General features: G+C 42.4%; 1 protein-coding gene across 1 annotated transcript; it reads left to right on the top strand.

Annotated features, from left to right (window-relative positions):
• Positions 1–710: 710 nt before the first annotated feature.
• LOC128739597 (uncharacterized) lies at positions 711–6,014 on the top strand. Its single transcript, XM_053835092.1, has one exon. It carries the CDS (start codon positions 711–713, stop codon positions 6,012–6,014), a length of 5,304 nt encoding a protein of 1,767 aa, XP_053691067.1.
• Positions 6,015–25,343: the final 19,329 nt, after the last annotated feature.

Raw genomic sequence — 25,343 nt, 5'->3', positions numbered from 1 at the left:
CGGACGGCGGAATTCTCACTGGCCTTCCTTTGGCGGCCTTGTCATCCCACATCAAACGCATCCGGACCCTATAGAGCTATCGTACAACTGGTCCTTCGAACCGGATGCGGTTTGAGGAACCCATTACATCCAATCCGAAGGACATCAGAAGGCGCCATTGGACCCGGCCTACCCAATCTACTGGAAACCCATAATAGGATACGCCATCTTGCTAAGTGGCGTCGGTTTGCTCCCTCACGGAATTAAATACATTTATTCAAGGCCTTATTCCTCTGGAAAAATCGGTGAGTGCGATTCCAAAGTTCTACAACCCAAATCCCTGTGCTCGCGGTCTTTCGTTTGTGGACCCACAGGTTATCACTCGACGGTAGCGGATTGTCCGCACTTTTCCCACGGTGGTAAATCACATACGAAATTGGATTCACACTGCTGATAACACTACGCTCGCAACCAATTGGCTTACTACGCTTACCTGGGAGGAACAATTGTGATTGGATTTATACGAGACGCTATCATTATCAACGGTTGCTGCTGGCGCAACCGGTCCAATTTGTTTGATCTGCACTACGGATTCTACTGGGTGAAAGTTCGAGGAGCATCTTTAATAAAACAAAAGGCTCATATTCATGAGCCATCAGGTAATTGGCTCTCCAAGCACTTTAGTTTCCCCAAGCTTTGCTACTTTGGTCTCATTTTTTGAGGAACACACCATGCCTGCCGCTAAATCCAAACCTCCGTCACTGAAGTCACTGCAAACGAAGCTGCGTGGATTACAAACGTCGTTCGACAATATGTGTCGATTTATGGAGCAGTACCGGGAAGATACGAAATCGACAGAGGTCAACGTACGACTGGAGCAGCTGGATCGATTGTGGGATAAAATGAACGAGGCCATCGATGACGTCGAATCCCACGAAGAATCGATAGAAGAAGCAGATAGTTTCGTCAAAAATCGGATCGATTTCGAGAACCGTTTTTACGAGCTGAAAGCTTTTCTTGTTGGTAAGCAAAGAGAAGATTGTGACCAAACCGTACTTAACCAGACTACTCGCTCTCTCGATAATCCCCCCGGGCCCACCCCTCATGTGCGATTACCACAAATTACTCTTCCTAAATTTAGTGGTAAGATAGATGAATGGCTTACCTTTCGTGATCTCTTTACCTCACTGATACATAGGCAGACCGACCTGCCCGAGATCGAAAAGTTTCACTATTTGCGTAGTCAGCTGGAAGGAGAAGCTTTATCGATTATCGATTCACTTCCCCTTATCAAGGCAAATTACACTGTTGCATGGGAACTACTGACGAAGCGTTACTCAAACACGAAGGTTCTCCGTAAACGTCAGGTTCAGGCACTCTTTGAGTTACCAACGATTCGGAGAGAATCGGCTTCTGAGTTAAATTCTCTACTAGACAATTTCGAGAAGATAGTTAAGTCATTAGATCAGGTCACTCCCCAGCAGACTGACTATAAGGATATGCTACTGGTGCATCTACTTTGTTCGCGTTTGGATCACACTACTAGAAGGGGATGGGAGGAATTTTCCTCCACCAAAGAATCGGATACCATAAAGGATCTTACTGAGTTCTTACAGCGTCGGGCCAGAATTTTGGAATCTGTGCCCATCAAGCCCAGCGAAATTAAGGCAGAGTACACACAACCTAAGCGTCCAAACAAAATAGCCACGGTCAAAGCATACAATGCATCGGTTCAACGACCTTCGACGAGCGGCACATGTGTCAGCTGTTCCGATAATCATCTTCTCTACCAATGTCCATCATTTCAAAGGTTATCGGTTTCGGAGAGAGATGCACTTCTGCGTAGCCATTCCCTGTGTCGAAATTGTTTCCGGCGGGGTCATCATGCGAAAGAATGCAATTCGAAATTCACTTGCAGGCAATGTAAAGGGAAACACCATACGCTCGTGTGCTTCAGGAGTAAAGCAACCGAAGAAAAACCAAAACCCAATGGCGAACCAACTTCGGCGGTGATGGCTGCAACCGAAGAAGCAATCGAACCAAAGGTGGTCAACTTGGCGACCACCAGCAAGGTGGTTTGCAACACGGTATCTAGTTCATCGACTGGAGTGTTTTTACTCACTGCTATTGTTACTCTGGTGGACGACCGAGGTCAACAGGTTCATGCTCGAGCATTATTAGATAGTGCGGCGGAGTGTAATTTAATAAGCGATCGAGTGCGAAAATCTCTTACGGTTAAAGAGCAACCATGTACGGTCGAGGTGGTAGGCATCCAAGGTTTATCTTCTAAGGTACAGAGGAAAATCACTGTCATGGTACAATCCAGGTTTTCAGAGTTTTCGCAACCAATGGAAATGTACATTCTACCCAAAATCGCAGCACAAGTGGCAGTCATATCGGTCGACGTCAACCAATGGAATTTACCGAGTGGGATCGAACTGGCGGATCCGACATTCTTCAAAGGTGGCTCAGTTGACTTGGTATTGGGAGCTGAGGCCTTTTTCGATTTTTTCACAACTGGCCGTAAAATCCGACTTGGAAACAACTTACCCTCGTTGGTGGACTCTGTGTTTGGATGGGTGGTCACGGGCAAATGTTCGGTGGCTGCTTCCGTTAAATCTGTCGTTTGCGACCTTACAATAAACTACAATTTAGATAGCCTACTGGAGAAGTTCTGGGAATCTGAAGACTTTGTCCAATGTCACAACTACTCTCCCGAGGAATCAAGATGTATGGAGTATTTCACCAAAACTACCCGACGGCAGCCTTCGGGTCGGTATACTGTGTCCTATCCGAGAAATGATGAGTTATTTGCCAAGCTAGGTGATTCGAAGGAGATAGCTGAGCGTAGATTCTTACAAATAGAGAAGCGATTGGGGCGAGATGAGAAGCTGCGAGAACAATATGCCGACTTCATGAAAGTGTATGAATCCATGGGGCACATGAAATTAATCGACGATGAACACGATACGGACGTTAAGCGATGTTTTCTCCCACACCATCCAGTGGTGAAAGAAGACAGCACAACCACTAAGGTGCGGGTGGTATTTGATGCCTCCGCAAAAACATCTAGCAACGTTTCCTTGAATGATAGCTTGCTGGTCGGTCCGGTCATCCAAGAAGATTTGCGTTCGATAATTCTTCGTAGCCGCACACGCCAGGTGATGGTGGTCGCCGATATTGAAAAGATGTTTCGGCAAATTGAAATTCATCCCGAAGACCGACAATTTCAGTGCATTCTGTGGCGTACCTCTCCCAACGTCCCTCTGTCTACATATGAACTATCGACAGTCACATATGGTACCAAGCCAGCACCGTTTCTTGCAACAAGGGTACTTATGCAGCTGGCCACTGATGAGGAGAAGCGGTTTCCGTTGGCTTCGACTGCTGTTAGAGAGGACTTTTATATGGACGACGTGATAACAGGTGCTGACGATCCAATCACAGCTACAGAACTTCGCATCCAACTGCAGGAGATGCTACGCAGCGGTGGATTTTGGCTACGAAAGTTTGCTTCTAATTGTGAAACCGTACTGGCAGGATTACCGGAGGAAGAACTCGCAATTCAAGCAGATGATGGGATTAATCTGGACCCTGATCCCATGGTTAAAACTTTAGGTTTAGTTTGGATACCCAAAACCGACGTCTTACGATTTCGTTTTCGCATACCCGCTTTGTCGTCAGATGTTTCCCTGTCGAAAAGAAAGGTTCTTTCGATAATAGCCACGTTATTCGATCCGTTAGGACTTATTGGAGCAGTAATCACTCGCGCTAAAATATTTATGCAACTGTTGTGGCGTCTGGAGGATCAAGAGGGAAATAAATTAGGATGGGATTCCCCTTTACCTACAGAGGTTGAAGATGAGTGGCGAGTCTTTCACGAGCAAATTCCGCTTCTGAACAATTTGCGTATTGAGCGTTATGTCATGATATGTAGTACGGTGTGCGTGCAAATCCATATGTTTTCCGATGCTTCTGAGAGGGCTTTTGGAGCCTGCGCGTACATGCGTACCAAGGACACGTCCGGTAAAATTAAGGTTGCTATTTTGTCATCGAGGTCAAGAGTTTCACCGTTGAAAACACAATCAATCCCCAGACTTGAACTTCGCGGCGCATTAATGGCAGCTGAACTATATTTGAAGGTGAAAGAGTCAATCAGGTGTTCTATGGAAGCTTTCTTTTGGACGGACTCATCTACAGTACTACGGTGGCTATTGGCAACGCCGTCAACTTGGACAACATTTGTGGCGAATCGTGTATCCAAGATCCAGTCGCTGACTGAAAACTGTCACTGGAATCATGTTCCTGGGGAACAAAACCCGGCCGATCTTATTTCAAGAGGAGTTGCACCGGAAAATATTATCAACAATGAATTGTGGTGGAAAGGACCTGAATGGCTATCCAAGAATCCGACGTCTTGGCCTAAGCAACATAACCTGTCATCTGAAGGTATGGAAGAAGAGAAAAGGCGTGTTGTACTGGCGGTGGTTCCGGAAAATCCCAGCTTCATCCAATGGTATCTAACTCGTTTCCCTAATTTCAATTCTGTTATCCGAAGAACGGCGTACTGGGTTCGTTATCTGAACAATCTGTGGTCCCATAAGGGAGGAAAGCGACAAGGTGGTCCGTTAACAACAATAGAGCTTCAACGAGCTGAATATAAGGTCATACAATTGGTGCAGGCAGAAGGTTTCCCAAATGAACTAAAAGCACTGGCACGGGGAGAGTGGGTACCGCGTTCATCACCATTACGCTGGTACAACCCATTTATAGCGGAAGATGGATTATTGAGGGTCGGGGGGAGGTTAGGGCATTCTAGAGAGTCTGATGATGCAAAGCACCCCATTGTGCTTCCTGCGAAACACTTGCTTACCGAATTGCTTTTCAAACACTATCATCTTAAACTCTTGCACGCTGGTCCACAATTATTGTTGAGTACGGTTCGGCTTCGATACTGGCCCTTAGGCGGAAGGAATATTGCAAGAACGGTGTGTCATCAATGTTTGCGATGCTACCGTATGAGACCGACGCTGATTCAACAGTTTATGGCTGATTTACCGGCATCGAGAGTTACGGCGGCGAGACCATTTTCGACTACAGGCGTCGATTATTTTGGGCCGGTGTACGTTAGATCAGGATACCGGCGGACCGCAGTAAAAGCATACGTATCGGTGTTTGTCTGCTTTGTGACGAAGGCGACACACCTAGAATTGGTCACTGATCTTTCGACGGCACGGTTTATTCAGGCTTTGCGGAGATTCACGTCACGTCGGGGAAATTGTGCTACATTGTGGTCCGATAATGGCACTAACTTCGTTGGAGCTAAAAACCAGATGCGAGAGTTACTGAAAATCCTGAACACCAAAGAACATCACCAGAAGGTTGCCAAGGAGTGTGCAGACGATGGAATGCAGTGGAAGTTTATACCCCCTGGAGCTCCCCATTTCGGTGGCCTCTGGGAGGCTGCTGTGCGATCGGCGAAAAAACATCTTTTGAAGGTGCTAGCGGACACGCCAGTCTCCTACGAGGATATGACGACTCTTCTAACACAAGTCGAGTGCTGTCTGAACTCGCGGCCTCTGACGCAGCTTTCGGATGATCCTGATGACTTGCGGCCACTCACACCAGGTCATTTCCTGGTTGGTTCTGCTCTCCAATCCATACCATCAGCAGACTACACCGACACAGCTTACGGGAGACTAAAGACGTGGGAAGCTGTACAGAAGAGGTTGCAAGACTTTTGGCGGCGATGGAAAACCGAGTACCTCAATCAACTACAAGGGCGCGTTAAGTGGTGGAAACCACCGGTTGGAATAAGGCAAGGCAGCTTAGCAGTGATTCGTGATGACAACCTACCGCCAACGAAATGGAGAATGGCGCGAATCATTTCGACCCACCCGGGACCAGATGGGGTGGTCCGAGTAGTCACTCTACGAACAGCGAACGGGACAGTGGATAGACCGGTTGACAAAATTTGCATCTTACCGGTTGCAACGGATGACGGGGATCTCAATGCGAACGAAACGATCAACTGACTGAAACATGGGTTGTTTCAGGGGGGAGAGGATGTTGGTGAACCACCCTATTCCAGCGACGCTTATCCCCTCGGTGCGGCAAAAGTAGCTCAGTCTCAACATGAGAGCTATCTTAGTTGCTGACAGAAGTACATACTACACATTAACAAATCATTATCATTGTGAAATGTATACATATAGAACTAATTGTTCACTTTGTCCGTGGTAAAATTAAGCCTCTGTCCAAAATCTATAAAAGGACAACTTTCTGACTAGTATTGCAGTTTTTTTACCTTTGTTAAGTCGAGTAGCATAAGTAGTGTTAATAAATGTCTAAAGAAGTAAAGTGATGGTTTAAGTAAAAAACCTAGTGAACTTATTGCTACGAGTGATCACAACCCAAGCGAGCGGAGGATTTATTTCGGACGGCGGAATTCTCACTGGCCTTCCTTTGGCGGCCTTGTCATCCCACATCAAACCCATCCGGACCCTATAGAGCTATCGTACACATACATTTGCTTCATGATTACCTTGCTTCACAGGCAGGGACGACAGTTAACCAAACCACCTATTCAATGTTTACTGTACTGTTTAAGGCGGAACCGAAAGTGGCTAACGTTATTGTGTTAGTGCGACAAACACTGTACTGTACATCTCATGTGTTCGTTAAAAATCTAAACGTTTATTTGAATATTGCATTAGTATTGGTAATATATGTCAAATAGCGGAGCTTGCAAACATAAACAGCTGATCCGCAGCCAACCGCACTGACTACAAACATCCCGAAAAATGGTTTGTTTTCTTTATCAAGGCATTCCGATTCAATCAAAATTAACAGCAGCAACTGAATAATGCGTAGGATCACTAGGATGTTTAATTAATCCGCTTGCATCGGATTGCGTTTTTGATTCCTGCGTTTGTGTTTTGTTTGTTTATTTCACTCTAAGCTCATCGATGCGGCGAAAGTTGAAAGCTCTTTAAAAGCTCATTGATGTGACGAAAGTTTGATACTGTGTTGCTGCTTTTTCCGAAATCGCTAGTTCAACGAAATATGTGCGTAACCAAATATCTATTAACTAATTCCAAATTATACATTGGTCGCTTTTATGAACACGTAATGATCGATATGTTCCGTTAAATTTATTTTCCATTAGCAATTATGTTTTGCTGAGCGTTTATTGATACACAGCAGATCGATAAATTGAATTACAAGTTTTAGGACATTATAACAGCGCTGGAAGCACTGATTACGTGGCGAAAGCGTGCTCTGCCAATACAGATGCATTTTTAAGGCGCAAAACAATACATGCTTCGAATGGTAGCCATTTATCCAGCCATCTTTGAGCCACTTTCGGTTTCCCCTTAATGCTTTTACAAAAAAAGTAACAAAACCTCCCCGTTCCAAAACGTTTAAGATTCCTTACGACGTTTAAACCTGTTCCAATTTGATGTCTGTGTTTGGGAAGTACGCCAGAATGCAAAATCACCCCTTTTCTTCAATCCAATATTATCGTTTGAACATTGAATCTAGTCCAACTTGATGTCCTGAAACTGAAACGTCACAGAAAAGTGAGCGGTCATTCTATCCTTTTGCCAGATTGCATCCATATACTGCACGAATTTGTTCGGAACTGTTGTTTTGCAGAAAAACAGGGCTGAAGGGATAACTAGGTCAGGTCAGCTTTGCGTCAGTTAGTTGCTTGCAATTCTTTACATAGTTTCAATTGTATTTCTGTCAAGTATGCAAATAGCTGTAAAGTGGAGTGTGGAAAGGAACTAGAAAGATGCAGTGGACGTTAGCTAGTTGATATTTTAACTGGCTGACCACATGTTAGCTGTAAAACAATTTCACTTCGAATCAATCTATCACAATGAATGGTGTTATCATCAATTTCGTGGAAATTGACGAATGCAAATCAGTCTTGTAAAAACAGCCCAGAATAGTTGCGTATTTTTTCGATTTAACCGTAGTTGTAGGTAAGCTCCTTAAGTAAGCTAACTTCATCGATACACAATATTCTTTGCTCGATCGAAGACGAATTAAAGCTAGATAACATAAATCAACAGACACATATTGGATTATACGGAAATAACCGTATTATAATTATTTTCTCTGGAACTGTATCGCACATCTGTTGCATTACCACGGACAGTGGCAAAAATATGGTAAAAGCTACTGCGCTTACTCGAGACCGACAGAACATGTTGTACCGGCCAAAGAGGATGAAAGCGATGAAGCTCGGATAACGAAATGGATCAAGATGCGGATAAAATTGAGATCTAACTCGACAAGAAACTAGTTTAACTTACTGAGGAGCAACTTGTCAATAGAAGAAAAGGATAAAATGTAAACGGGAGTGTGTTTATTTCGCTATGTCTCTTTTAAGTTTTTTAATTTCCTGAACGTAAAATGTGTTCTTAAAGTCAGCAACCACCCTTCACATTTGACATGTTGGAAACGATATTCAAAACTGATGTCTTGCGCGAAAACGAAGGTAATACAATATAAGAGATCGTGTCTATTTCTATACCAACCTTAATAACCTGTCGCGATATGGTTAGTAAGAAATCAACCACGAGCTTTTAGCCCTAAAGTGATTAGGGACGTTTCATGTAAACCAACCTCATGTTTTTAGTCTTGACCTTGAAATGCGGTCAAGCATATATATATTAATATTTTTTGAAACGGTGGTTCTACAATTGATAAAGGGGCGGTAGGGGAAGGTAATGATTTTTTTTTGACGTGGGACTACGTCTTTGTTTACTATACTGAGACTGGGTAGCACTTTGTGAAAACGAAAATCGAAGTGTAACGTTTGAATGAAAGATTTCAAATGCTAATAACTACTAAACTACTGAACGAAACTGAACAATTTATATGTCGTTGGATAGATAAAATGACCAACAATTTTAAAAGGGGTAAGAGAGCAATTTTAAGGGGAGCGTAAGAGGGGGGCTTCTATACAAATGAAACACAAAATTCCTCAAAACTCGAGAACTAATTAAGCAAATGGAACCAAATTTGGCATGTGGGGGTTTCAGAAGGCAGGATTTTTTTTCTACGGTGTAATGAGGTCTCTTTTCCTTGTAAGAGGGGGGGCTCCTGTACAAATGAAATACAAAACTCAAAACTCTAGAACTAATCAAGCAAATGGAACCAAATTTGGAATGTAGAGGATTCAGAAGGCAAGATTTTTTTCTAAGTTAAATTGAGACCCGTCCCCTGTTTAGGAGGGGGGGCTCCCATACAAATAGTATACAAATTTCCTCATAACTCGAGAACTAATCAAGCAAAAGGAACCAAAATTGGCATGTGAGGATTTTTGTTAGTAAGATGTTTTTCTATGGTGTACTGAGACCCGATCTTCTTCCAAGAGGGGGGGCTCCCATACGAATGAAATTCAAATTTCCTCATAACTCTAGGGGGGGTTTGTGGAGGGATGAATTTATTTATTTTATGATGGTTTGAGACCCCTCACCCTTGTGGTACCTTTATCTCCATTTCAACCTTTATGGTGCACACAAGTGATTTTTACAAGAAATTTCTATGTCTCAAAGGTTGCGTCCACGTATTTTCAAAGCTACCATTGCATTAAATGAAGAATTGAATCTGAATATTTCGCTCTTCTCTTTTAAACATTCGCTTAAACAATGGCACTCACAGATTCTTATAAACATACATATGGCAGAAATGCAGTTTACATTAGTCTTTGATCTAATGATCTGATATAGTCCTACGTCACCCTTTCGTACAACCCTTAGGGCTGTATACCTTGAAGTTTTTTGAATGGAGGGGAAAGAGCGGAAAGGTGAGAGGGGGGATATTGGTAGCTACGCTTAAAGAGTAGTCGTTGTGACTCCTACCTTTTGTCCAATGCTGGAAGGTGCATGCCACAATACCCGCCAGAGCATGTGGCTCGCTGGTACCCATGTCCCTTTGAACCACAGAGGCGCTGGACAAAAACAGACTGCACAACCTCTTTATTAAGGTAGCGACATATCTGGTTAGGTTATTTTTAGACACATTTTTAGACAGATTATAACCGGATTCGAACCCACAATACCCGCCAGAGCATGTGGCTCGCTGGTACCCATGTCCCTTTGAACCACAGAGGCGCTAGACAAAAACAGACTGCACAACCCCTTTATTAAGGTAGCGACATATCTGGTTAGGTTATTTTTAGACACATTTTTAGACAGATTATAACCGGATTCGAACCCACAATACCCGCCAGAGCATGTGGCTCGCTGGTACCCATGTCCCTTTGAACCACAGAGGCGCTAGACAAAAACAGACTGCACAACCCCTTTATTAAGGTAGCGACATATCTGGTTAGGTTATTTTTAGACACAAATTGTGCCTCCTCCTCCGTCCTCCGATAGATTCTTTATCGTTTGCTATCAATAAGGCCGTTGCAAATATTTTTAAAGTTTTTGTCAACCCCCAGGTATGAAAAATCGGGGGGCAAAAAATAATTTGTTGGATATAAGTCAAAATATTTTTATAAAATAAATTGTCTGTGGGCTCTATTGCCTAAAAAACTCGAAAAATGAGTTTGAGCGCTTCTAACACGCAATAGAAATGAAAATTTCAAACAACGGAATTTCCAAAAATCGGTAAAAAAATTCATTCAATTTTGTCTTTCTTTCGTAGTTTTTTGCATGGAAAATAATAACGGATATATAAAAAGCAAGAGTAGATTTAGTTTTCACGTTTAAAGTTTAAGTAAAAATGCTAAAAAAGCAGTTGCTCGATTAAAAAAATCTGTTTGATTTTTCGCCCCCCCTTTCAGTTGGCCAACACCGGAAGAACAAAAACTTTTTTAAATATTTGTAATGATGATTATAATAGACCGTTGAATTTTTATTAAAAGATGTGGCTTTTCGGTCTCGAGTTTCTAAAATAAAGTTTTCGTAAGAAACCTGAGACCGAAAAGCCACATCTTTTAATAATATTTGTAATAGCCTAACTCATTTTTAAAAATTTTGCGACTTGGTCCAGTCTGATTTAATATGATATCGCGACAAGCAATCGAGTTGAGCAGGCGAGTCGAGCAGTCGAATCAAGCAGCTGGGTCGAACAGTCAAGTCAAGTAGTCAAATGAAGCAGTCTAGTCGAGCAGTTAAATCGAGCAGTCCGGTCGAGCAGTTGAGTCGAGTGGTCGAGTCGAGCATTTGAATCGAGTGGTCGAGTCGAACAGTCAAGTCGAGCAGTCAAGCCGAGTAGTTAAATCGAGCAGTCCAGCCGAACAGTTTAACCGAGCAGTTAAGTCTAGTAGTCCAGTCGAGCAGTTGAATCGGGTAGTCTAGTCGAGTACTTGAGGCGAGCAATCGAATCAAATGGTTTAGTCAAGCGGTCGGATCAAGCGGTAGAGTCGAACAATTGAGTCGAGCAGTCGAGTTGAGCAGTCAAGTCGAGCAGGTGAGTCAAACAGTTCAGTTGAGTAGTCAAGTCCAACAGTTTATTCGGGCAGTTGAGTCGAGTAGTCCAGTTGAGCAGCGAACTCGAACAGTTGAGTGGAGCAGTCCAGTCAAGCAGTTGAATCGAGCAGTTAAGTCGAACTATCGAGTCAAACAGAGGTCAAGCAGTTGAGTCGAGCAGTTAAATCAAGCTGTTCAGTCAAGCAGTCCAGTCGAGCAGTCGAGTTCGGCAGTAGAGCCGAGCAGTTTAATCGAACAGTCCAGTCGAGCAGTTTAATCGAGCAAGTCGAGTAGTCCAGTCGAGCAGTTGAATCGAGTAGTCTAGTCGCACAGTTAAATCGAGTAGTCTAGTCGAGCAGTTGAGTCGAGCAGTTGAGTCGGGCAGTCTAGTCGAGCAGTCGGATCAGGCGATTCAGTCGAGTAGTAAAGTCGAACAGTTGAGTCGAACAGTTCAGTCGAGTAGTCCAGTCGAGCAGTTGAAACGAGCAGGTAAGTCGAGCTGTCGAATCAAACATTTAAGTCAAGCAGTTGAGTCTAGCTGTCGGGTTGAGTGGCTAAGTCGAGCAGTCAGGTCGAGCTGTTGAATCAAGCTGCCAGTTGAGTCGAGCAATCAAATCGAGTAGTCTAGTCGAGCAATTGAATCGAGCAATTGGGTTGAGCAGTTGAGTCGAGCAGCCGATTCGAATAGTTCAATCGAGTAGTTGAGTCAAGGAGTTCATTCGAGCAGTCGAGTCGAGCAGTTGAGTCGAGTAGTCCAGTCGAGCAGTAGAATCAAGCTGTTGAATCGAGTAGTTGAGTCGAGCGTCGAATCGAACAGTTGAGTCTAGTAGTCTAGTCCACCAGATGAATAATGCTGTCCAGTCAAGTAGTCCAGTCGAGCAGTTGAATCGAAGTAGTCGAGTAGTTCAATCATGCAGTTAAGTCGAGCAGTCGGGTCGAGTAGTAAGTCAAGCATATGTGTCAAGCAGTCGAATCGAGTAGTCCACTCGAGCAGTTAAATCGAGCTGTTCAGTCAAGCAGTCAAGTCGATCTGTCCAATCAAGCAGTTGAGTCGAGCAGTCGAATCGAACAGTTCTGTCGAGCAGTTCAGTTAAGCAGTCCAGTCGGGCAATCAAATCGAGTAGTCTAATCGACCAGCCCAGTCGAGCAGTCTAGTCAATCAGTTGAGCAATCGAGCAGTCCAGCAGTCGACCAGTGAGGTGGCTGAGAATACAACCCATTGCTACGAAAGCATGACGTCCTGTCAGGGACCTGTTTTTAGTTACCGAGGTAACCGATAAGCCTCTTACGACGTGCTGTCAGAGACCTGGTTTTCGGTACAGACATTACCCAAGCAGCACTTGCAACTTCTTCCATGTTGCTATTTAGTCTTGTTTAAATTGCAAAAAACTTCACCGGTTACAGTATTGAAACACGCAACAAATAAGCAACTTCATGTTATTAATACGTTAGATTCAGGTTATCCAATACTTATACTGGCTGTCACAAATATATTAGTCTACATCTAGTAACATGAAACTTCATCGCAACATCGTGTTATTATAATGTCATTGCTAAACAATAATGTCACATGATGTTGCATCATGTTGATTAAGGCATATTTTTAAATAAAATGTAACCAAACAAATACAATCAATGTAACATCATATTCCGCCATATTTTTATGAAAAAATATTTTTCAACGAAGAAATGTTTTTATTTTAACAATAATTACACGAACATTCATCAGGAATCCATGGCATTTACTAAAATATTATTCGGTTACAGTATCTAGTTCGATTTTACACCGCTTTTTTCCATCGTAAACGAATTCTTAATCTGGCTGGTTTAATTCTTTAAACTTGAAAATTAACAAATTAATAACTTTCACGAGGCACATCAAATAATACAAAGCAAAATTATATTTTGCACGATAAATTTTGAATGGCATGAAGATTAGCTCATGATAGGCCCGAAAAACTAAAGTTTTGTTTCGCATTAAGGATATTAATGTAAATAATTTTCGTCTTGGAGACCAGAGAGGAAATTTGCTTCCCGCTAAACATAATTCACGATTATGTACAAAGTTGCTCATAATTGTTTGGTTTTTGTCCGAGGAAAACAGAGAAAAAAGTATTTTTGTTTTTGCTTTCACGCAAGTTTTGACAACGCGACATATAGGATTTGGTGTGAGTGTGAACAGACTTAAAATCTCTTTTAGTATCGTAGTCGTGAATACTTGCTTGTATGTAGATAACGCGCATTGGTTTTTGTGCGAGAAAAAAAGAGCAGGAAGTATTTTTGTTTTTGTTTTCACGCAAGTTTTGACAACGCGGCATAGGATTTCGTAGGAGTGCGAACAGGCTTAAAATCTCTTTTAGTATCGTAGTCGCGAATGGATAGATAATGCGCATTGATGTTTAATAAAACATATGTGTAACAATTGGTTGCATATAGGCTCCACCTCTTGCGCTTTTTCAATCACATAACAGTTCGATAAAGGTAACTGATGCGAACTTTTACCATACCTGAATGTTTCAATTATAGTTGCGTAACCCTTCATACAACAAATGGTGCTGCTTGGGTAGCCTCTTATATAAATAGATGACCGCATTTCAAGGTCAAAACTAAAAACAGGAGGTTTGGTTTAACGTTTCATGTAATTAGCCACACCAGTGAATTGTTAACAATTTCTCACAAACCTCCGATAGCATTTTTGCATGCTTTTTGCAAGATGCAATGAGAACTGACAGTTCTGTAACATGATCGTTTTGTGAAGCCTTCAACTTTTGTTATTGAAACTGCTCTACCTTGATAGACGGTATAAGGTTCTTGCACCGTAAACGCACCTAATTCTGAGCATTGTGCCTAGTTCTGCGCACCACACATTTCAGTCTAAACTTCAAGATTCCTACAAATTGTTATTCTAATTAACATAAGGTACGGGAGGGTATTTTCAGCAGGTTTTTAAATTCAGCCTATTTGCCTTTTCTTTCGCCAATAAAAATACTTTGCCGACATACAATTTTAATATGTCATTACTATTTTCTCAAGACTGTAAGTAATCTACTATTTTTTATTCAAAGAACGTCAAAACCACCTGTTCTTCCACTAGAACTAGGCCATAGGCCGGAAAAATAGACGCCAACGCTTAATGGGCTGAAAATACCCTCCTGTGCCCTAAATGCGGTGTGCAGGTGCGTTTACGGTATAGTGAATTTGAAAACTTCAACGTCGTCCATCTCATCAAGAATGATGCGACACAAAGGGGCACATTCGATGACGTACCGTATAAGAATCAACAAATCACGAGACTTTCCGGAGCGACTGTTGGCAGCGCATTACTTGTTTCTATCACATCTAGGCGCTAGAAACAAAAAGCAGTCATACAAAAATAATATTGTCGCATAGCAGTGTGTGGTGGGTATAAGGAATGATAAAATTGTGAGAATAAAGCAAAACTAGGTATTACAGGTATTACAGGTATACAGTTGTATATGAGGATACGCACGACTGCAAAGCAATTAATTGTTCACTTTGTTTTGACATGCTCTAATCATTATGCAATTCCAAAGTAAAATTGACATGCATACAATTTAATATGAACTTTCTAGTATGATCTTGTGTTATCTGGGGTTGATGCGTGATATTATGCAATGATGTCAGTGTGGTTGTGATGTTAGAGTGAGTAAGTGAAAGTTACCACCGTCATCCGTAAAGGGCGTACTAACCAAGTCCGTCGATATTTGACGGAATGGCCAGTCTTGAGTTCTGTAGTCTTTGGTATTAGGCTACCTAATATAACGGGCAGCAGTAGTTTAGGGAGTAAAACATTCGGTTACCAATCGAAAGAGCGTGGATACGAGCCCCACCTGCCATTGCACAACCCAATATTTATTTGGTCTATATCGAAATTTCCCGGTTTATCCAATTAATTATTCTTTGCATCAAACGCTTCCGCCCTTTCCAAAATAGTTTACGTCGTGACCGCGTATCATAAATCATCATAAAGAGAGTCATAAACGAGCAAATAAAAAAGAAAATAAAATTGTAACTATTTGAATCGTAATTGAACTCTACTGATTGATTTATTTTTCTTACTATCTTGCAGGTAAAATCTACTACTACTGCCAAATATAACCCTTTTCGTAAATCTTCTACGTAAGTACTAGAAATAATTACTGTCAATCATTTCGATGCGTAGTATTGGGAGGAGGGCTCTGCTAACTATGCTCACTATTCTTTTTAATAATTCAATTCCAATTTTGACAGTCTGGAAGACGAATTGTTGGTGCTACTAGACAAATAGGAGTTTTAGGCACGGGGTGAACTTGAGTTACGCGAAAGTAATAAAATTTCAAAAAGTGCAATTAATCGACAGCCGCTCAACAAAACAATCATTACTGGGTTATAAACCTAATCTCATTTAAACCTAAACTTGAAACTTGAATTGCATCAAATGCATGTAAAAACGATAAAATAATTCGACAAGATGCAGAAAACAGCCATGGCTAGCAAGAAGAAAAATAGCCACTCCGGACTGGATCAGCACCATCCACAGTCCTTATGTGCTGAGACAGCATCCGGATACTGCAATTTTGCTAAAGGACATGCTATATGAGCATTATATGGAATAGTCCAGTCGGACGTATTGTTGCTGAGGATTATCAGTACGTCTGGCACATTATAACAAGTGTTCAACAATCACTTCCTGTGAAATTCAAAGACACTCAATGGTGTCTGCCTTTTACTGCCGGGACCCCAGGACAGTAGAATAATCGCCCAGTTTATGATGGTATAAAGGCAGTTAGTTATAATTTTTGAAATATTTTATGGATATTATCAATTCTTAACGTCACAATGCTTCATTGTTCAACATGCTGAGGTGCCTTTCAACTTTTATGTATGTGAAAAATTTATCGATTTCGAAAGTCAATTGCCAAGCACAAGTCAACTTTTCTGAATGTTTTGAATAGCAGAACGCAAATAATTTACAGGGCAGGTTGCCCATGCTTTGTGGCATAGTTTTTCAGCATCAGATGAAGGAAGATTTTATATACACAATGCAGCTTAGTTTTGTTTAGTGATATATTATATCACACAGTTTGGTTCGGTTTGCTGTTCGGCAATAATTACTGAAAGGACCATTATCCGGATTAATTTCTGCCCCAACTCACACAGTGATCGAGTTATTACTTTGAAAATAATACCATTATGAATGCAAGATGAGCATCAATTCTAGTGGTATATGAAAGTTATAATCGTATTTGCGTGTCCCAAAATGCCAACTCGGTTGGAAACTTGCACACAGTCTACACGTGTTTTGAAGACGGGCAACAATGAAACGAGAACAATCGCGTCTGGCAGGCAGTTGCGTGATGGATTTCTCGACCACCCAAAAACCTCCTCGTCGTCCTCCAGCTTCTCCTGCTCCTCCTCGTCATCATCATCGTCTTTGTCGCCCACAGCATTTTCCTGATTAATTCACGCCTTGCGTCAAAGGCGGCAAGCTTTGTGCGATTCGGTCGACTTGCTCGGAATCCAGGTCAGATTAGGAGCTCACATAGCATGTCTTCGCCGCGGGAAGTTCGGCCGGGGGCACAGCGCTGAAATTCGACTTGACGGTGTCCTTTGTGCGACCATCGCGATCTGGTTGTTCCACACTCGTCACGGTTTCGTTTGGTTTGGTTTGGTTTGCTTTGGGTTGGGCAAAATTCAATACCCCAAATCCAAATTTTACTCGCAAATGGCCCCGGCAAATGACGACCTAGATCCCTAGGTATTACACGAGGCTGATCATTTCGCGGGCGGGCAAAAATCCTGGCCCTCGTCCGGATTGAGTCATGCATAATCGTATTATTCAAATCACTTTGCGAAATTTGAATAATTTATAGAATCTCTTATCCCTCGTTTTACCACATTAAATGACGCTTCGCGATTGCAGGGAGCGTGAAAAACATTCTGTCATGTGTGCGGTTCCGAGCAGCCTGTGCAAAAAGAAATGTTGCTCACATTTTGATTGCCTTCGGTTTGTCGACTCCGTGATGGATACAAACAAAAAAGGCATTACTGCCGGGGGGTGTGGAAGTGGAACTGATTTGGTCGAAAAAGTACGACGTGTAGAAAGTATCTTTCTTTCGTCTGCTTTTCACCTCGACGGATTGTGCGGAGGCTCGTGACGTAATATTGCTTTGCCGTCGCTCCGGTTCACGTTCGCCGGTTCCCTTCAGCGACTAACTGACAGGCCAAAGGCTGACATTCAGTGACATGGATTATACGCTGCGGAAACCGTTTGTCGCTTCGAGTGCTGAACACAGATGAGCTGCCAATGATACCCGGTATTACAAGGGCCGCGCCATTGCCCAGCGGGGCGAAACGGAAAGCTAACTTTGAGTTTAGAATAAACCGTGACGAGAAATGTCATGAATCACGATTGAGGAATTATGTGAATACCAATGAGGAAGGAAGGACGTAAAATGTGTGCCAATCGTGATATCTGTCCGGGAATTCGGCAAACAATTTTCTGGTAGGTATGAATAGGCTTAACCTAGCACCGTCGCTCCTTTCTGCAGCCGTCGCTCGAGGTTAACGTAAGCCTTCGCTTTCTGAATCACTTTCAAATGGATGGTGTTTAATCACACGTTGTTCAGGCTCCAGTAATCTGATGAATTATGTAACACCTGAATGTAAACCGGCTAGAAATAAGGTGTTTGTTTGGAAATCATTTCTAGCGTAACTTTTCAAAAGGATCTAAGTAACAATGAGTGATTCTATTCGTATCTTTTGTCGTTCACCTAACATGGCGAGACAATCAAACTTTAACACGAGAGCTTTGCCTGAATCAGTTGCTAGCGTCACTAGCTGGCTAGTCGTTTAGAATAGTTTTGCCGAAATCCATTTATGTCGTCGTAATAATCGGAAGAGAGGGACACCAAAGAGCGTGTCTCAGTGTTACTTAGGTCCTTTTGAACAGTTACACGACATTTCATTTTTATCCTCTGCAGTCTAGAAAATGAATACTCATTTATCTTCCATAAATGAGGAAGTGAGGAGGGAGTGTCTGGTGCGAAGAACGATAAATTGGATGAATTGGAAAATTTCGATATAATGGCCAAAAATATATTGGGTCGTTCAATGACAGGTGGGGCTCACCTCCACGCTTTATCGGTTGGTACTCCAACGTTTTACTCACTAAACTATTGCCGCACCCTTATATTAGGTAGTGTAATGCTTCATTTTCTTGTTTCTCCCAATTCGATCATTCCACATAAATCCGTTAGCATCCATATTGAAATTTTCTAAGGTTGTTTTTTTGCCAACTTTCTACAGGCATTTGGAATTAAAAAACTGCGAGAGCTAAAACTCTGTAAGAATGTGTCAATCTAGAATAACCCTTTTTGGAAAGAGAGTAAGTTTTGGATGAACTGGAATATTTCGAGATATCTATAAAATAGAACAAAAATATATTAGGTTGTTCAATGGCATTGGTTGTTCAACACCACCGCCGCACTCTTCTATTAATCTAGTATAACATTAAATTGCAAAAAATACCTATTGAAATACAAAATTGGTCCTTTACGCGATTTTCTAGCTTTATTAATTGTAGGTTACGGTAAGTGTCAGATCTTTTAACAGTATTTTGCGAGTCGGCTGTTAGTTTTCTCTGCAAAGAAACCAACATACTTTGCTACAATGACTTATTGTCATGGGGTCACAACAGTAGACGCAAAATGTAAAACACGTAACTTCCCACCGCAGCTGCTAGAAAGGTTGATGTTATATGTAAAAAACTAATGGCAGCATTTTTCTCACTTATCAAGGCAGGACAATGACGAATGACGAATTGAGAAGGAACCTACGAGCAAAGACTACCGCACATCCCACTAAAGCGTAGATCCCATTATTAACAAGACTGGCCTCTCTGTTAATTTTCCATATAAACGCCACGCGTAATCATTATCGACTAATTTCGGACGGCGATGAAAAAAAATACAAAACATAGGGTAAGGAACGAGTTAAGCAGTGTCACCTATTTTAATCAGTTGAAAATAAGAGAGCCAAAAATGCACTTTTTTATTCATACTTTCACAATCTTTCGATAAGAACATCATCATGAATCACTTAACCATAGATTTAATTTCCACAAACTCAATTTACTGTATTTCCGACAAGAAATATGATAAATTAAAAATAGTTGTCCAAAAACGTACAATTTTCAGCTGTTGGAAACAACCACCGCCTCGCTACTAAGCAAGTCATCACATTTTTCAACACTGATTTCAGCGATTCTAAACGTCAAGCACTTAACACTCACATACCATATTATTCCATACAGTTTTTTCTACAAACTAAAGTTTTGCTACTAGCCGAAAGTCTTATTATTTTATAACAAAACTGAAAATACATTCTGAATCGACGGGACCTGTTCAGCAGTAGCAGCTACGGTAGAGAAAATCGTGAACTATCGTGTTGCCAAAACAGTGATTCGTTTCTGGAAATAAGAATTACAGGTTTGAAATTAATGAAACCTCTAATTCTGAAAACGTGGTTGAATAGTTTCTAGAGAAATGTATGATCATAATTAATTTTTCTTTATTAAAAACCACAGAAAAGACAGCTTTTTCAGTAATTTTCGACGATTTTCTCAGTGATTTAATGAAGCAACGATGTGTTTCAATGTTATTTGCTTTGACAACACTGTTTTGTAGTCGGACCATGTGCGCTGCTATGTTTGCCTCTTTTGTTCTCCCACCATCCTTATGAACAGTGAGTGAGACATCAAACTCGCAGTTTCCCATAAGAACACTAGAGAATAAAAGAGGTGACGAATACCGCTTGCCGAACGGTGCGGTGAGTAATATGCCCTGATAAACAATTTAGACAGATGGCATTTCACGCATCTACCGATCAAAAATATCAAATCTATTAATGCAGATGCCGATTAGTAGGTCGCGAATAGGTACGCGAACTTAAGGCTCAGACACAATGCGGACGGATTTTACTACGTTGCGGAATTTGACAGAAAACCCATGGAAAAACTGTCAAATTGCCGCAATTGCATTGTGTCTGGGCCTTTACTGAATAGGCGGAAAAGTTCGAGGGATTTTTGTGGGGGCGTATAAAAATTCAGATTTCAGGACTGCTTTAAAAGGCACCTTAAGGGTGAAAATATGTTCGGACTGATTAAAATTAGTTCCATCGCTTCTACTTTTAAAGCAAAAATCAAAAGTTCAGCTCAATAATAGTGTCTTCCAGTGGTAACAGTTTGAAGAATTGGTAGCAAGAAGATTGGTATGCTGATATCCCCCACTTAGTCAACCTATCGCTTGTAATAAGGTAAAACAATCAGTGACCTGCTTATACTGCTTAAAACCGGTTCTTTACCCTAATTCAACGAAACAAATTTTTCTTACATCGTATGTTTATTAAGCCTCGAAGCCCTTCTAAATGGCTTTGCATCCGTTCATCGGAACCTTCGCTAAGGCCGATCAAAAAATAGACGTCGGTATATTATTCAACTTTTTCGGTCAGCTCCTTTTCCATTTTGGTAACAAAATTATTGAAGTAGGTAAATTCTCCGTATAAGCTTCGCCCAAAAAAATCCTATTGGTTGCAGTTGGGGGAAGTTGGAAGAGTTGGTGATCGTCGGTACAACGATTATCTTCAGGCGGTTCATCTTCTCCAGTAATCTCTTGAAATAATTGACCTAGGCCGGGTTCGGCCAAAAGACCACCTTTACGCAATACTTCTTGATGAAGGTGGCAACTTTTGGTAGGTACTTCGTACTGTATGTTGGTATCTCCTCGTTTACCACCGTAAATCCCGAACGAAAGAACAGCGGCTTGAACATTCTCTGTTCGCTGATCGCCAGCCACAGAAGAATCTTCTTCGGGAACTTGGAGCGAAAAGTATACTTGATGTCATCGCTTGCCTTCTTGGGGGCGTAAAGTACTCGGTCCTCTGCCAGTCATTGCCATCCAGCGTCAAGTAGTTTATGACCACGGCATCCTGCTTTGCAGGAATGACCAGCACCAGCCTACTACTCAGACATAGGCAGCCTCGACTGGAGCATGAACATGAAGCTTAGTGGTAAAATGGCATATTTTATTTACAAAACGTTTCCTTTTATACTATTTTTGACTGTTGCTATGAATCGATATTTTACTGATCATAATATGTTCTTAAGGCTAAATAGCGATAGACTAATAAGACTGTATATAAAATCAATCTATGTTTAGTGTGTTCGATGGTTAAGCCAACCTCAATGAATGTAATTGGAATCCTCGTGGGTCGCGACGCTGGTCGACACTGAATATCAAAAGTTCAAATCAGCACTTTAGGTGCACTTGTGAATGAATGCATCGTGCGGCCAGACTCGATGTGACTCAATGAATCATACGGTCGGTTGTTTGTATTGATCTGTTACGGAATGTTTAGTTTTCATGATAAGTAGTGTTAAATTTATTCGTTTTATAATTAACCGCACTCTTCGTGATGACTTTGTAATATTCTTCAAGGCATCAAGGATGTTTTGAAAATTCTGCAAGGAACTTTCAGTATTATTTTTCATAAATGTCAGTATCTAAGTCGCTAATTAAAAGCTCTTGAACAAGGGTTGTCTTATGCCACATTTCTAATTTACCGCTAGGAATTGTTCTTTCTTTTTCCGTGGACACCGAATAAAGATTCTCTGCCTCCGGAAGTTTCTTCATCAAAGTTTGTTCTTATTTAGAGGATGACACGGTAAATTCTCTTAGCAATGTTAAATATTATTTTTTTAATAAAATAGTCAATTAGTTTCGCCAAAAGAAATTGAGTATCTTTGATTACGGAAAGATCTTCAAGTCATATATTTTTTAAATGTAGTTTTCAAGTATTAACTTTTACCGGGATTTTACCGGTTTTAATGGTATTGCATTTATCAATAGCGGAAAACCGGTTTTCAAAATACCCCCCGGTATTGGCATCTCTATTCGCTACGATGTGGGAGCTGGCAGTCCGAACAAAGTATCAAGCGTAGAGAACTGAACTGAGATACTGACCAAAGTAAGTCAGCAGCTTGCGAGTACCTGCCACCTTTAAACCAGCGACACACGTTTCGTATCTTCAATGAGTGTCGTTGGTTTACTGATTCGAGATATTGAGTGATATGGCCAGTTTCAGTTCATTTCAGTTCTCTAACCAAGCGTAGTTGTTTGACTGTTTTCGCCATGGCTGTTGAATGCAAATCAACTGATAACGTGGCTTGAAAATCAGTCCAGTTTTCTTAATGACATATGTTATTGCTAGTGTTTTACATAGTATAGGTCTTTTTTACCGCTACCGGGGCCAGTACGGCTAACCATACACTACGTCGCGGGTTATACCTCTTTAACCCTGCAGATAACCGGATCAAACACTTTCAAAACCAGGGCTTGAAAAGAAATCACAAGTTTACTGTGACTGCGTGAATGCGTACGCTTTTTGCATTCATCTTGCGCCCTTTTGACGATCACTTGACTGTGTTTTGAATCCAGTCAATCTGCCGCTTGCGCCGATGCCACCTGTAATCCATGTGGCCTCTCATGAGAAGCCAACAGTCGTTCTCCTGCTTTGCTTTCAAATTGAAGAGTGTAAACTGAAAACTGACAGGAAGCATATTTTTTGGCGTATTTTTTCGTTTCTCTTTTTGACTCCAAATCAACTACGCACAGTAAAAGTTTGTCGCCCGCAGTTGGTCCGACGCAAGCAAAATGTTCGTTTGTGTCGGTCGGCGTCTGGTCGACTTTTTCCATGCACATACTTACATACTTATTCAGCCGGGAGCAGGGGTGGTGCTTGTCGTATCAAGAATCTCTCACCATTGTACTCGGTCCTGGGCTACTCGTCGCCAATTCGTTGCGCGTCTCGACACACGCAAGTCGGCTTCAACCGGGTCGAGCCACCTAGCACGTTGAGGCCCTCTATTCCTGGTGCCGGTGGGGTTCTCGAAGAGAACGGATTTCACTACACAATCGCCCGGCATCCTTGCGACGTGGCCGGCCCACCATAGTCTCGCAACTTTCGCCAGGTGTACCATGGGAATCTCTCCAAACAGTGCCGGTAGCTCGTGGTTCATACATTTCCGCCACTTTCCGCTTTCCGTTTGGACTCCGCCAAAAATAGTCCGCAACACCTTTCGTTCAAAAACGGCAAGTGCACGTATGTCTTTCGTAAGCAAAGTTACTGTCTCAAGTCCGTAGAGGACTACCGGTCTTATTAGCGTTTTGTACATCTTCAGCTTTGTGTGGCGGTGTATGCTCCTAGATCGAAACGTCTTGGGGAGAGAAAAGTAGGCTCGATTACCAGCTTGAATGCGTCGTTGGATCTCCTTACTCGTATTATTGTCGGCGGTGACCAGAGGTCCCAAATATACGAACTCATCAACCACTTCCAGTTTATCGCCGTCAATAGCCACTGTCTGTGGGAGGCAAACGTTACTTTCTCGGGAACCTCTTCGTACCATATATTTGGTTTTCGATGCATTAATTGGTAACCCTATCCTCCTAGCCTCCGTTATTAGTCTGGCGTAGATTGCCTCCACCATCCCACGGTCTCTAGTAATGATGTCAAGGTCGTCTGCAAAGGCTAGGAGTTGGCTACTCTTGCTGAAAATCGTTCCTCTCGCTTCGATATCCGCTCGCCGGATTCGAAAGGACTTGAGAGTGTCCCCGAAACGCGCACGTAGCACATCATCCGTTCCAGAGTAGCTTTGATCAGCCGCGTCAGTTTGTCCGGAAAACCGTACTCGTGCATTATCTGCCATAGCTGTTCGCGTTCAACGGTATCGTATGCTGCTCTGAAATCCACGAAAATATGATGCGTGGGCACGTTGTACTCTCGACATTTCTGAAGGAATTGTCGGAGAGTAAAAATTTGATCCGTAGTAGCACGGGCCCCCATAAAGCACGCCTGATACTGCCCTACGAATTCTCTTGCTATTGGGGATAGACGACGCAACAAAATCTGGGAGAGCACCTTGTAGGCGGCGTTGACCAGCGTAATGCCACGGTAGTTACAGCAGTCTAGCCGGTCGCCCTTTTTGTAGATGGGACAGACTACGCCTTCCATCCACTCCTCCGGTAGTTTCTCTTCTTCCCAAATCCTTGAAAACATCCGGTGAAGTGCCGTTGCTAGCGATTCTCGGCCATTTTTGTAGAGTTCTGCCGGGAGTCAGTCCTTTCCGGCGGCTCTATTATTCTTCAGCAGACCGATTTCTCGCCGGATTTCTTCGAGATCGGTAGCCGGTACGCTGTTGCCGTTTGTAGGTACTCCGAGGTTAACTTCCATTGCGTCTCCTGCTACTATATCGCCGTTGAGGTGCTCATCAAAGAACTGCTTCCACCTGTCGACCATCTCGCACTTGTTTGTGATTAGATCCCCTCCCTCGTCCCTACATATGTCAGGTTTTGGTGCGTGGGCCTTGCGAGTTTGGTTCACCTTCTCGTAACTTGCGGGTGTCATTAGCCCGGAATAGTTGTTCTAGCTCCTCACGATCCCTGTCCTCCTTCTGACGTTTTTTCTTCCTCAGGATCGTGGTCAACTCATTCCGCGCTCGTCGATACTTGACCAAATTCTCTCTCTTGGATATGCTCAGATAGTTTTCCCAAGCTCTTTTTTTCCTCTCTATCGCTTCTTGGCATTCCCCGTTCAACAAATCATTTCATGCACTTGAAGTTTCCACACCTAGCACCGCAGTTGCGGCCTCGTTGACGGCCGAGCGTATTCTACTCCATCCGTTTTCGAGGGTCGAAGCATCTAGCTCCACAGAGGAAGGCAGAGCTTTATCCAGTACTCACGCGTAGCTTTCGACAGTTCGCGAGTTGTCTAGTTGCCGAATGTTTAGCCGAGGAGGGCGACTTTGTCGCGAGGTATAAACCGTCGATAGTTTTGCGAGCACATGTACTGCTACTAGGTAGTGGTCCGAGTCAA

This window comes from Sabethes cyaneus, chromosome 3 (assembly GCF_943734655.1).
Source record: "Sabethes cyaneus chromosome 3, idSabCyanKW18_F2, whole genome shotgun sequence".
NCBI lineage: Eukaryota > Metazoa > Arthropoda > Insecta > Diptera > Culicidae > Sabethes > Sabethes cyaneus.
Note: the sequence above shows the minus strand (reverse complement) of the source record. Positions and strands in the feature narration are given on the sequence as shown.